Below are 15,672 nucleotides of genomic sequence, written 5' to 3'. Positions count from 1 at the left end.
TCATCAGCACCCTTAGACCTTAGAAATATGTTTTCTGAGAAAAATGGTGACGTGTTCAGTACTTATTTTCCCCGCTGTATCTTGTTAGGCACTTACAAATGTAAGGGTTTTTCCCTGCTTTGTTAACACACCTACATATCATTTAATTAACATTTTTGTCTGTTTCTTAATTTGTTACTGGAAAGGAAAAAAAAACAGCACAGGCTCATTGGAAATATGTGCTTCAGCCCTACTTTTTATATGCAAAATTGTACTTTCTGGGCAGCACGATGGGTATATATGGGTATGTGTATGTATTATCTATAAAAAAAAGATAATTTTGCTGCGTTGTTTTTGCACAAGACCAAACAAATATCACAAAAACAACTTAATGGTGTCAATGATTTGTAATTGAATAAATTTGTCTCCTGTATCTAACTTTCCTGGTATGGTTGATTTCCATGCTAGCTCAGTTTGTGCAGTTTTGTACTTGTGATGCAATTGTGTCCGGTAAAGCACAAGAGACATATAAAATCAAGGTAAAACTATGTAGTTGCAGTGTGCTTTTCACTTACCTTTGCTTTTGAAAACACAATTGTTTGGGTTTAAGAGAGTTTAGGTCAGTAATTCGCTAGGTGATCTGATAACCCCCAGCATCTTGTGGACATCTGTTTCTGAAATGTACAGTAACATGTTTCCAATTCACAAAAAAATGTAGAGAGCGCCCTCTAGTAGGTTTGTCATCTGAAACGTGCTACAAACTTACCCGGAGCAACGTTATTTCACTTTTTGCAAAAATATGTAGGCTGATTCACGCGTTTTTAATGAACATGGGAGGGGAAAAACTTAACAACATGACGAAATTTAATGCAATCGACATTTAGATAATACATCTAAAGTTTTACACAAATTTTTATTGCAATTTATTTATATACTTCAAATATTGGTGAATTTTTGCTTGTCCATGTTTATAATGCTTGTTTATTTTGCTTATGCTATGTATTTTTTTTGCATTTGCATTTCCCTCTTAACAGTGTTTAATTCGTTATTGCATTAGATTACGCTCTCTGATCAAACTGTGCTAAGGATATTTCCGTTGTGTTCCTCATGTAAGCCGATCATAATATCCTCCTCTTGCAGCTCCCTCTGAGCCTGTCACAATACAGAGTTTGCAGTCAATAGTTCATATCAATCTAATGAGATGCCTTTCTCCACAATCACTTGCCCTTTTACTCTTTCTGTCTCTCTTCTTTTCAACCTTTCCTCTCATCGACACTCATCATTGAGGCTGTTGGATCAGTCAATTACATGATGGGCTTCAGAGATGTCCAGGTCACCTTCTGGTGTACTTAAAAAGAGTATTTGGCCAGTGCTTTTCCTAAAAATAGTCATAATCCAGTCTTGGGATATGCAGTGTGCTATGAAATCTATCCAAAATTAGGTGCAACACAAATGTAATCATCTGTGTAAATTTTATGATGTGTTTGGTGTTGTCAAGCACGTCATTTTTATTGAGTAGTTCACCCAAAAGTGAACATTTTAGCTTTTTTTTAAATTTTTATTCACCCTTAATACTTTTCTTCATGAAAAGTAATATGCAATAAATGAGAACTGATTTTGAGAATTGGATTCCATTGAAGAAACTAAAGTATAACGTGAGAACAAGTGTGGATTGACTGGATATTGTTGTATTTGGCTGGACTATTTAGTGAATTTTTCTGCACATCTTTAGCACAGCGACGACAGATGGTGTTGAACACAAACACATTTGCTGAAGTCTACATTTATGACCTGTGTCCAATCCATCACATAGACACGAGTGTTATTACAACCTTTCCTGTCCGTATGGTTTCTGTCTTCAACAGGTGTGTGTCCTGACAGGAGAATGTCCCTCATTGGTTCAGGTTGTGTTGGACTAATGTACACAAATGTTTGACCTTATTATGGAGCTGTTATATGACACTCCAGGTCTTCAAATTTTCGGTTTGATTGCACTGAAAGAAACTGACAGCTTGCGTGAGCAAATGTTGTGAAGTATTTATACACTTCTATTCAAATATTAGTGTGAATAATTGGGGTTATATACAGTTGCAATCAGAGTTATTAAACCCCCTTTTATTTATTTTTTTCTTTAAAAAATATTTCCTTGATGTTTAACAGAGTAAGGAAATTTTCACAGTATGTCTGATCATATTTTTTCTTTTGGAGGAAGTCTTATTTGCTTTATTTCGGCTAGAATAAAAGCAGTTTTTGAAAACCTTTTTAAGGTCAAAATTATTAGCTCCTTTAAGCTATATATTTTTCGATAGTCTACGGAACAAACCATTGATATAAAATAACTTTCCTAATTGCCCTAACGTGCCTAGTTAACCTAATTAACCTAGTTAAGCCTTTAAATGTCACTTTATGCTGTATAGAAGTGTCTTGAAAAATATCTAGTCAAATATTATTTACTTTCATCGTTGCATAGATAAAATAAATCAGTTATTAGAAAGGAGTTATTAAAACTATTATGTTTAGAAATGTGTTGAAAAAAATCTTCTCTCTGTTAAACAGATATTGGGGGGAAAAATACACAGGGGGGTTAATAATACAGGGGGTTTAATAATTCTGATCGCAACAGTACATTTTATTCATACAAGAAAAATGTTTTGAACATATCAAAAGTGACAGTAAAGGGGATTAAGAATTGTTACAAAATAATTTATTCAGGATCCTGAAAAAAAAATATTGTTTCCACATAAAAATATGAAGCAGAACGTCTGCTTTCATTACCGATAATTTGTAAAATTCAATTGAAAAAATGAAACTAAAACTACATATATCTATTTAATCTATTAATGAAATTTAGAATAGTTGCTAGATTTAATACCGTTTAATACTGGCAACTTTACATTACGGGAATTTATGTAAAAATAATAAATATAAATTATTAAGATAACCATTTTTTATTTTTGCCAAATAAATGCAGCATTGCTGAGAATATTAGACTTCTGTCAAAACAAAGCAATTTTGCCAACTCCAATGCTAGGTACAGGGTTGACGGTAACAACCGCCAACCTGCCAAATGCAGTTAGCTGTGACTGGTTAGACAGCCGCTCCCACTAGCCACTCTGGCCGGTTGAAAATAATTGTTATTTTTCTTAAAAGCAGGGTAACAAGGATGCCCCAATGTTTGTGCAAATGTGATCTTAGAATCGAAAAGCAGCACGACTGACAACAATAACTGTGTTCGCGTGAGCAAAAGGCAGATAAAAACCAAATGAGAGGATGATCACATCACCTGTGCGGGTGACTGTTTAAAAAGCGTACCTGCTCCCGTTTCCTTGCGCGAAGTAACCGTGCCTGGAAACGCAACTGGTTCTGTTTAAAATAGACTGGACAAAAGTGATGCTCACGCACCCACAGTCCTGCGTGCAGCTTTCAAGAGCTCCAGATGTTTAAAATAATATATCCTTTTGTAAGCAGCGGCGGTTGCTTTCGCTTTAAACATTCTTTGAACAGATTATTTATTGGCTTAAGTGTGTGTGCATGAGCATCCTTACATTATCACCTGCTTTCTTTTGCTGACATTTATTTTTGTTAAAATGGTTTATTTATTGTTGTTACAATAAAATTGCTTTAGTAGGAGATTAACTCCTCATTTATATGTAGTTAACTGGTGATATGAGATCTAGTTTTGAATGTCGGTTGTTTTGTTTTTTTTAAACAAAGGTTTTGTTGAATAAAAAGAGCATGTATGCAGCTATATTTTGCTTGTTTTGACACATTATTTAACATTTGTGGCTAAGCAATAATTATTTATTTATGTTTGGTGTGATCAGATATAAATTTGGTGAATTCTTAATTTTGAGCACTGAAAAGTCATGTAAAAAAATTATAGCAACGCGACACTATGAAACAAACAACCCATTTGCTCATGCACATAGAGCAAGCTCATACACATAAAATAAGTCAAATGAATGAGGAGGCTTGTGGACATAACACACAATTTGAATTAAGAAATTTTAACATGACAAAGTCAAATTTATGCATATAAAATAAAATATATCTAGTTATAATGGCGAGTGGCTAGTGATGTTGGAAGTCTACTAACCAGAGTGGCTGGTGATTAAAAAACTTAATGTCAAGCCCTGCTAGTGTATATTAAATTATTTATGTAGTGCATATCAATATATGTACTTAGATGTACATATTTACCACACCACACGACAGCCTCAGTCAAAACATTATGCAATTCTGAGTGTGCCTCACACAGGATGTGGGCTTGACAAACCACCTGTAGAAAACACACTCTTTCATCTCTTTCTGTCATTTTGACCAACACTTGCACCAATTTTCCACATTTGCACCTGACACTTTCTCACAATCACTCCATATGTCTTAAAAAGAACACTGTGCATTTATGACTTGTGCTTCACACAAGTGAGTAGGCTTGACAAACCACCTGTAGAAACACTCATCTCTCTAAAAACCCCTCCCCCTTATTCTAGCACTTAATTCTCGGAGCACTAACAGTTCCTTTGTATAATTAGCTTTTCTTGTGTGTATTTCCTCTTTGTTGAATCGCTGAATGCCTCCTCAATTGTAAGTCACTTTGGACGAAAACATCTGCTAAATGACTAAATGTAAATGACATACTTTGGATATCTATGATTTCCTCGTCACATTGTTTCTCACACCAGCTGTCCAAGATCAGATTTTTCTCAGCAACAAGTTTGATGCCCCAATCTTTTCGAACAGTGACCAGTGCAGTTTTTGTCCTCGGAAAAGTTAAAAAAAAAAAACCTGAAGCATGTGTTTTTGTGGCTGATGGCAGTTCCTCTTTTGCTTACAGGATCACCTCCTCCTTCCTGCCACCAACCACAACAAAGGCAGTCGCCCCAAGATGTCAGTGGTCCTGCCAGCTATGAATTACAATGGTAAGGAAAAAAAGAAATGGTAAATGATCTTATTTTTCTAATGAGCTGTCATCTTGCCTTGTTTTATTCTGAAGCCATCACTGTGGCTGTGTTGTATTTTCTGTTTGTGCTTGGATGACATGGTTGACTTTTTATACGGGTTGTTTTTTGCAATGTGTCTGGACAGTTTTTAATTGTTGTTATGTGTACATATGCATCAGATATCAGTTTGTGGGCATTTTGTCTTAATGTTTTTTTGTAGTTCGTCATATAATGAGTACTGTATTTTAGAATATGCCATGTAAATTTTTAAAATGCCACTAAATTAGTGGAGAAAATATTTTGTCAACACATTTTTAAACATAATAGTTTTAATAACTCATCTCTAATAACTGATTTATTTTATCTTTGCCATGATGACAGTAAATAATATTTCGCTAGATATTTTTCAAGACACTTCTATACAGCTTAAAGTGACATTTAAAGGCTTAACTAGGTTAATTAGGTTAACTAGGCAGGTTAGGGTAATTAGGCAAGTTATTGTATAATGATGGTTTGTTCTGTAGACTATCGAAAAAATATATAGCTTAAATGGGCTAATAATTTTGACCCTTAAAATGTATTTTAAAAAAAAAAGGGCTTTTATCCTAGCTGAAATTAAACAAATAAGACTTTCTCCTGAAGAAAAAATGTTATCAGACATACAAATTTCCTTGCTCTGTTAAACATCATTTGGCAAATATTTTAAAAAGAAAAAAATTTCAAAGGGGGGCTAATAATTCTGACTTCAACTCTTTGCATTATCTGTAAATATATAGATAAACTCTATATGTGCATGTGTGTGTACTTGATTATGGTTTAGGAAGACATGATATTGTGTAACGATTGACCTACAGTAGGTGTACAATATTAAGGTGGTTTACGAGGACATGTCTTGTGTCCTCATGATCCAAAGGCTTAACAACCATACTTAATGGGTCTTTTGACTTTAAAAATTTGCAATTCTCTCAACTTAAAGGTTGGTTATAGGGTAGGGTTGGTTTTTTTTCATGTAAAAAGTGGTTTTTACAGTACAAAATGCATTATGCATATGGAAATTCCTTGTAAACCATATATACGTGTGTGTGTGTGTGTGTGTGTGTGTGTGTGTGTGTGTGTGTGTGTGTGTGCGTGTGTGCGTGTGTGCGTGTGTGTGTGTGTGTGTGTGTAAAAATGTCAATTTACTCAGGTTCATAGAAATTAGACAATGGAAAAAATGGAAAGTTTTTCTGCAACAAAGATAAACAGTCAGAATTTGATGTAAGCATTTGATACAAGCTTCATTTTAATGGTTCAGGCTGCTGCTGGTGGCTTTGTAATTTTTTCTTTGTACACTTTGGGCCCCTGAGAGCACTGTTTAAACACCACAGACTTACCTATTGTCTCTAACTATGTTCATAACTTTGACTAAAGTGTTACTCATATTGTTATGGCTACTTCCAGCATATTGAATGATTTTTGGCATAAAAAGGAAGATCTATGGCTGTTTCTCAATGTTCGTTCTTGCTTCCTTGTGTTCTCGTGTACATCAACTGCAAAGTTCAGTTCTAAACCACAAGAACGTCCCAGAAGTCATTGCGACTGAATAGGTGGGAAGCGCAGCAATTTATATAGATTTTTTTTATTAATGTTCATATAACTTATTTATCTCAGGAGTTTCCCTAAATGAGACGGTGAAAGTAAACATTAACATGAAAATCTTAATAAAGGCATAAACTCATTAAGGGCATTTATTTGTTACATTTCTTATTAAAATCTGTGTTGTTTGTATTGTGCAAAGTATATTTGTAAGGCTTTTGTGCATGTTTTATATATATATATATATATATATATATATATATATATATAGATAGATAGAGAGATAGAGAGATAGAGAGATAGAGAGATAGAGAGATAGATAGAGAGATATATATATATATATAGATATATATATATATATATATATATATATATAGATAGATAGATAGATAGATAGATAGATAGATAGATAGATAGATAGATAGATAGATAGATAGATAGATAGATAGATAGATAGATAGATAGATAGATAGATAGATAGATAGATAGATAGATAGATAGATAGAGATGGATAGATAGATAGATAGAGATGGATAGATAGATAGATAGATAGATAGATAGATAGATAGATAGATAGATAGATATATAGATAGATATATATATAGATATATATATATATAGATATATATATATAGATATATATATATAGATATATATATATATATATATATATATATATATATATATATATATATAGATATATATATAGATATATATATAGATATATATATATAGATATATATATAGATATATATATAGATATATATATATAGATATATATATAGATATATATATAGATATATATATAGATATATATATAGATATAGAGAGAGAGAGAGAGAGAGAGAAAGAGATATATATATATATATATATATATATATATATATATATATATATATATATATATATATATATATATATATATATATATATATATATATATAGATATGTTCTCGCAGTCTCCTGAGTTCGTTCTTCGGAGATGACCTGGCAAGACCAGCCTTCACAAGAACGCAAGTCCATACTCTGCGTTCTTGAAATGGAGAAACAGTCTAGTTAATCTTGACCCTTACAACGTATTTTTGGCTATTCCGTGCAACCGAAGACATATAAATAGGTAAAGAGAGCACTCTTGAAATTTGATGGTTGCTTGTATTTATAACCGCTCCATTTTCTTTATTATTAAATTTCTCCCCTTTCATTTCTCGGCTGTGGTCACAGTATCAGATTGGATTAGTCTTGTGCTGAACTTGGGAAATGTGATAGCCTGTCCAACCTGCAAGGTCACTATATTGCGAAAGAACCTAAGAGTAATGCTTTAGAAAGAGAAGACCAATAGAAGCATAGCCATTCCTACTGTGATTGTGTTAGTTTCTCATGTGCGAGTGCTTTACAAACTATGTGTGCATATTAGGACAAATGGCCTTACTTTTCAGTCAGTTTATTTTCATCTCCCTTTAAGCATTCATGCTCGTGAGGTGCAAAAAAAATGAGGGCATTTCTATCAACACTGACAGAATTTGCTCCATATTGTTTAATGACAAGAAGAGTAAACATGTCTGTTGCTGTGTGCGTGAGTTTGTGTGAGAATGTGATGTCTGGGAAGAGCTTGATCTTGTAATTGACGCTCATCGTCTGCGATTAGTTTTGCTCAGAGCATAAGAAACCTGACATATCTTGAAGATCATAGACTCCAATTGTTTATATAACCCAGATCTTAAGTATTCCCTCTCGAGAGGACATCTGAGCATGGTGTGCTCTCAATCAGTTTTTTCTTTCTTGCTCCATCCTGTGTTGATTTAGAAATGTGTGTTCAAAGTTGGCTTTCACATGGTTTCATTAAGACAGCAACTTCTTTTTGGGCAACTCTGAACAGAAGTCCGCTTTGTGAGAACACCCCCAGCTGATTCTGTTCCGTTCTACATGTTCCGGATTGTGTGTTCGGGTCTGGGTGTTTTCCACCATATGTGGTGCAGCAATGGAAAAATGCCTTTCTGTTATTCATCTGTGTTTTCAAGGTGGTCAGTTTCTATCCAGCCAATTGGCCTCGGTTACAGCCAATGCTTTATAGTTAAAAGCTTAATTCAGTGCTAATTCAGGAAAGAAATGTTCAGCCAGAAATTCAGCCAGTTATTTATATACCCTTGAGTTTTTTCATATGGATTTTTTTGTTGTAAAACCACAGTTCATAGTAAAACACCTCTTTTAAAGGGAATTTTCCCAAAAAGGACTATATTTTAAGACTATATTTTAAGCCATATTTATTTTTATTTATATATATATATATATATATATATATATATATATATATATATATATATATATATATATATATATATATATATATATATATATATATATATATATATATACATATACATATACATATACATATACATATATATATATATATATATATATATATATATATATATATATATACATATATATATATATATATATATATACATATACATATATATATATATATATATATATATATATATATATATATATATATATATATATATATATATATATATATATATATATATATATATATACATATATATATATATATATATATATATACATATATATATATACATACATACATACATACATACATACATACATACATACATACACATAGCTTAAAATATATCGTTTGAGCATTGATATCGCATTGTGTGTGTGTGTCCGCTCCGCAATAGTCACATCAAGGTATGCAATATTGAGTTGGGATTATAGATGACCAGAAACCACAGGTCAAAACACATGAGATTTGTGGAGACTGCAGAATTTAAGCATAATCATCTGCATGTATTTTAAGGCCTGTGAAAGCATTTTAATAGAGCATAAAGAAGTTTCATATAGATTATAGATTATTTTATTGAACAATTAATATGCATTGTTAATTTGCATTTGCTCATTCAGTTTCTGTAACAGAGTACTGTTAGACTCTCTGCAAAAAGCTGTAAATCACTGTTCATTTCACTTGAATATTATACTCCACTGTGTTTATGACTGTATTTTGTTTATTTTATGTACATAATAAATTATACAAAAATAAATTTATATTCACTCCCTGATAAAATCATCCAAATCAATCTAAAGTCTTTGCAAAAAAAATTCAAGTTATTTGGTGAAATTATATCTCAACATATCATATAGTCGCAGAGAAACAAATATTGCAATTTTCTAATTTTGTGTCACATTTTTCTAATTTTGAGCAGCCTTAATATATATAATAGATATATACAGATCCTTCACAGACCTGACTTCTTAATTGGTTTGATCTGTTCGATCTAACTTGTGGAATAAATGAACTGGTTCATTATAAAAAAAAAAAATTTAAAGTTTAAAGAATGAATCTTTTATAGATTTAATTTGTAGATTAAACTGATTGATTCACTCATTAAGAGCTCGCTAGGGAAGATTATTATTGAATCTACAGTCATTTAACCTACCAAAAAAAGTGTGGTGTCAAAAAAGCTGCTGTGTAGCTATGCAATTTATTTATTTATTTATTTATTGTTAAGCATCACTTGAACTTTTAGAGTCATTCAGTGTGTGTGTGTGTGTGCGTGTGTGTGTGTGCGTGTGTGTGTGTGTGTGTGTGTGTGTACATGTGCACTTAGAAAGTCTATAATAAAAGATCTTTATTTATTTATATTCTTCTCCCTCCAGTTAGCGGTTAGTTAAACCAATGTGACTGCAGTTCATAGTAAATCAGAGTTCAGAACTCATTGACCCAGTGATCTAATCAGAGCAATACTCTATTATCTGTCAAAATGTATATTTTTGGCCAAAGTGTATCTTTTATGCTGTAAATATCAGGCTTTTTGTGCAAAGCCACTGCTGATATGGTGGAGCGGGAGCCTGGCTAGTAGCTCAAGTCTCACAAACACACTCCCATCAGGACTTTACCCTTGAGTCATGGTGTTTTAAAGTCAAGCACAGTACCAGACATTTTCAAAGGGATTTCACCTAAGCAAAAGTGCTCTCTGCGAGTGGAAAATGGCAGTTGTGACAACCTTTAAATATATAGGATGGAAAAGCTGATATTTTAAAATGTGATGACGTGTACAGCTCAGCAGTTCAGTGTCATTTTAATGCTTGCAGTGAAATACAGTTGGGTGATTGAGATGATTGCTGTAACCCATCATCTATGATGATTTCTGCAGCAGCGCTGAGTTATTTTTTTTTAGCACCTGAAAAAATACACATTCTGTGACATTTTAACTATCGCATAACATTGTGGTAGTATCAGAGATGAATGGGGAAGATTTTGGTTTCAGGCACTGTCAGAGTGAAGAGAGAATCACCAGTTCTGAGATCATCGTTGTGTGTGTGCCTGAAAAAAGTGTAGCATACGCAAATGCATTCACCAGTAATGGCTGGAAAAGTGCTTTAGTTTGACCCACCGTGCTGCTCTTTCCTATAAAGTTTTTATCAGCGCTGGAGCGAATCACAAATGTCTGCTGTTACTTTCCTGATGTCCATAGGCTGTGCGTGTATGTGAGACTCACTCAGCTTCTCAGGTATGGAGAGCTGTCCTTATAGATCTGCAAAGAGTGTAAACCCTCATGCCTTCAGTGCCTCCTTACAAAAAAAAAACCTCATTGTTTGTGTTTGACGAGCACTTTTAAGAGTCTGTCAAAACACAGGCAGAGAAGTCACAGCCTGACCTCAAATATATAAAATATCAGGGGAATTTACAAATGGGATAGCTATAGAAATTACTAATGTATTAATGATCACTAATGTTTTATTTATCTGATCGAAAGTACCACAAAACAGCAACAATTTAATAGTTCAATTTAAAGGATTTGTTTACCCCACATCTTTGTTAATTTACTCCTCTTCAAGCCATCTCATTTGTTAATGACTTTTTTTTTTTTTTGTAGAATAGTGCAGATTTTTAGCTGATACTGTGATCATTGGTAGAATTTAAATTGGTAAATTAAGGTATCTGTCATCCAAGACTGCCAATTCTGTCACTAGCAATGTTTGGATGTACCTATTTTTATGCACATTTTGCTTAAAAAAAAAAACCCTGGATGGAAACGCCAAGATGCACATATATTTTGAAAAGGGGCATATTTATGGCTACAACTGAGTAGGATAAACTTTTTACCCAATAAGAAAAAATGTGAATAAACTACTTTGGAAACACATTTACCGAATAAATTCCAGCATGCGCATCAAAAAATATGAATTTGCTTAAACAGTTCAAGTGATTAAAAAGTGGCAGACAGTGACATGTATGTTTGGGTGGACGATGAGGTTCGAACCATTTTAAATGTTATATATATGAAAGAATTGATGACCATCCTTGACAGAAAACATTAGCGGACATGGAAATTATCCAAGTGTTCTATGTAGCAAGTAAGTTGTTATATATGAAAAAACGGTGGCCAAGAGAGCTTAACATGCTGCAATTTGAGTGAACTTGCAATTACAAAAAACGGCAGCAAATTAAGAAAAGATCTTCATCCGTTTGAAGTGCTGCAAATCCTCACAATGCATACACATAAAAAAGACGTACTGCATTTTCACACAAAGCAAACAATTTATGAAGACGCACTGCATTTTCACACAATGCAAACAAATGAATAAAATACGCTGCATTTTCTCACAACGCAAATAATTTACGAAAACGCGCTGCATTTTCTCACAGCGCAAAGAAATTACTAAAACGCTCCGCTGTGCTGTGACTATTACCAAAGACTATAGAATACATTGCCTTAAAGGGACTTTGCTATTGCTAAGTGGAAATGTAGGTGATCTTTGAAAGGTGAGTTTTTTTTGTTTGTTTATTTTAACATCCTGATTCCCTTGTCTTTTGTATTTTATTAGTCTAAATAACCGTAACAGAAATGGCCGGATACGTCACATTTTAGGGTTCCCTTGAAGCATTTGCATTGTGTTCTGTGATTTTTGCAAGTGTTGTAATTAATTAGTTTGCGTTGGGAGAAAATGCAGCGTGTGGTATTAAATTGTATGCGTTGTGAGAAAATGGAACTCGGTTTATTTGTTTGGGTTGTGAGAAAATGCAAGGCGTTTTAATAAATTGTTGTGTTGTGAGAATGCAGCACGATTTATTTGTTTGCGTTGTGAGAAAATGCAGCGCAGTTTATTTGTTTGCGTTGTGAGAAAATGCAGCGCGTTTTTTTTGTTTGCGTTGTGAGAAAATGCAGCGCGGTTTTTTTGTTTGCGTTGTGAGAAAATGCAGCGTGCTTTATTAATTTGTTTGCGTTGTGAGAAAATGCTGCGCGGTTTATTTGTTTGGGTTGTGAGAAAATGCAGCGTGTTTTTGTAAATTGTTTGCGTTGTGAGAAAATGCAGCGTGCTTTATTAATTTGTTTGCGTTGTGGGGATTTACAGCACATGTGCTATCAAATAGATGAAAATATTTTCTTAATTTGCTGGCTTTTTTTGTATTTGCATGTGTTTTCTTAAATTGCAGCATGTTAAGCTCTCTCGGCCACCGTACTTCTACTAATGCAGCAACTTCTAATTTTCTTTGAATATTTTGCACCAGTTTATTAGGAAGTGGCGAACGTGTTCTCTTGGACTCGTTGGATGGAAACGGTGCTTTATTTGCAAATGTTTTATGCGATAGTCTAGTTTTGCACTAGGCATGGGCCGGTATAATTTCTGACAGTATGATAACCTTGGATTAAAATACCACAGTTTCACGGTATTGTGCTTACTGCTCTAAAATATGTTCTTTTTAAACGTTTTAAATTGTTAAACTTTTCCCCCCTTTGAACAGTTTATTTTATAACAACATTTTAGCAGTATTAAAACCTTGACTTTTCTAAAACACGGTAAACCTTGAAACCGTTTTTTGTCGCATGCCTATTTTTTCCTATCTTTGGACGGAAACATGGCTATTTACTCATTCTCCACTTGTTTCAAACCAGTTTGACTTAATATATTCTGTTAAACCAAAAAAAAAAAACTGAAGAAACTATTGACTTCCATGGAATTTGTTTGTCCTACTATGGAAGTCAATGATTAGCATTTTTCAACTTTCTTCAAAATATCTTCTCTTGTGTTCTGCAGAATTAAGAAAGTCAAACTCAAATTTGCATTTTTGGGTGAACTGTTTCTTTAATAACAGAAAAATACAGTTTGAACTGATGCGAACCTCTCCGTAACCCAGTTTTCTTTCACGTGGGAGTCATTGTTGTGTTTACTGTTGTGTGAAAGTAAAGGTGAGTGTGTGTGTCTGACCTCTGTGACCCCTCAGTGTGAGGGCAGCTTCTGAAACTGCTTTTAACCTCCCCAGGCCACCCGGCACATCACCTGCTTTACTTGCCCAAATGCTGTCTTCATTCTCTTTGCTAATGTCATCACTTTCTGTGTCTCCGCAGAGAGCATCATAAAAGACAAGGATTTTGAGGTGATGATGCAGATCGACTGTGAGGTCATGGACACCAGGATCCTCCACATCAAATCGTCCAGTATCCCCCCTATCCTGCGGGTCAATGAGACGGAGACGGGCTCTTTCTATCACGCGGCCCCCAGCAATAACCAACCGGCCGCCCCTGTTGGAGTCCTCATGGGCTCATCTTAGTCCCAGCAATCCAGGAACCGCAAAATCAATCAAGCCCAGGTTTTCGCCATCATTTGTTTTGTTACACAAGCCTTTGATTTCTGTTGACTTTCCTATTCAAATGACACTCTTGGTAACTTTTCTACCAAGATATTTTGAGCTTCAATTATTTACTATTAATGAAGGAGTCGTGTTTTGCATCTGTCTTCAGATCAGTCATCGGCCCATTTACATCTATGTATTTTATATAGTGACTTGAAAGTTATTCAGGAAGTTCTTGTCTTTTCAGTTTTTGCTCGCATCGTCTGATCAAAAATGCCATCTGGGTTGATGTTGGAATATGTCTTTGCTGTTTGTGGTAGATGTCAGGCATTTGTCTTGGATTTTTATTTGCACTGTGTTCATTTTTTGCTTATTTATGAAAATGTTATTTTTACCAAGCTGGTTTGGTGCACATTTAATGGTCATATAAATTCTGTTGTGCTTCAGTAGTACCTCTGTCCTCAAAAAAATATCTCTTTATTTTTTGTTTTGTTTTTTGATTTAGTTTTGTTTCATTTTGAGTCTCTTTTTTTTTTTTTTTTTTTGAGTGTTTTCTTAATTTCAATGTTTTGAGTTTTTTCTTTTGTGTTTGCTTTGAGTTTTGTTATCAGTTTCATTGTTTTGATTTTTTTTTGTGTGTTTTTGTTACAAAACAAAACTCAAAGTGAAACTAAGAAAAACAAACTACTCAAAACAAAGTGAAACAGCAAAAAAACACCCAAACAGTCAACAGTCAAACTAACACAAAACAAAACAACTTGAAACAAAGTAAAACAAACCAAAAAATCTAAACAGTGAAACAAAAAAAACTAGTTGAAACAAAGTGAAACAGCATAAAACTAAACAAAACTCAAAGTAAAACGAAACAAACTCAAAGCAGTGAAACTAAGAAAAAACAAAACAACTCAAAACAAAGTGGATCAAAAAAAACAAAACAGTAAAACACACACAAAAACTGAAAACCCTAAAAAAACAAGTTGAAATTAAATGAAACTCCGTTTCAATTTGTTTTTTTTTGTTTTTTTTCTTAGGTTTACTGTTTTTATTTTGTTTTGTGTTTTACTTTGGGTTGTGTTCCACTTTGTTGTTTTGTACAAAATAACCAAGTTATTTTGTATTAGTTTTACTGTTTTGTGTTTATTTTTTGTGTGTTTGTGGTTTGAGTTTTGTTCTGCTTTTTGTTTTTTGCTGTTTTACTTTGTTTTAATTAGTTTTTTTTTTGTTTCACTGCTTTGAGGTTTTTGTTGTGTTTTGCTTTGAGTTTTGTTTTGCTTTTTATTTTTATTTTTTTTGCTATTTCACTTTTTTTCTTTTGTTATGTGTTATGATTTTTGTGTTTTGCTTTGAGTTTTTTTGTTTTGCTTTTTCGAGTTTTGTATTAGTTTCTGTTTTGAGTTTAGTTTGTGTGTTTGTGTTTCACTTTGAGTTGTTTTGCTTTTTTTGCTGTTTCACTTTGTTTCGAGATGTTTTGTATGAGTTTCACTGTTTTGAGTTTCTGTGTGTTTGTTTGTGTTTTGCTTTGAGTTTTGTTTTGCCGTTTTGTTTTGTTTTTTGCTGTTCCACTTT

At 33.2% G+C, this 15,672-nt stretch overlaps 1 protein-coding gene across 1 annotated transcript in view; it reads left to right on the top strand.

Moving 5' to 3' along the window:
* atf6 (activating transcription factor 6) overlaps positions 1–15,041 on the top strand; it is a 61,824-nt gene extending 46,783 nt beyond the window's left edge. The window contains exons 15-16 of the mRNA XM_056481469.1: positions 4,817–4,901; positions 13,883–15,041. Of these exons, the coding sequence (XP_056337444.1) occupies positions 4,817–4,901; positions 13,883–14,085 (288 nt within the window). The 3' untranslated portion in view covers positions 14,086–15,041. The remainder of the gene's footprint in view (positions 1–4,816; positions 4,902–13,882) is intronic.
* Positions 15,042–15,672: the final 631 nt, after the last annotated feature.

Source organism: Danio aesculapii, chromosome 20 (assembly GCF_903798145.1).
Source record: "Danio aesculapii chromosome 20, fDanAes4.1, whole genome shotgun sequence".
NCBI classification, from domain to species: domain Eukaryota; kingdom Metazoa; phylum Chordata; class Actinopteri; order Cypriniformes; family Danionidae; genus Danio; species Danio aesculapii.
This window is presented reverse-complemented; position numbering and strand designations above follow the sequence as displayed.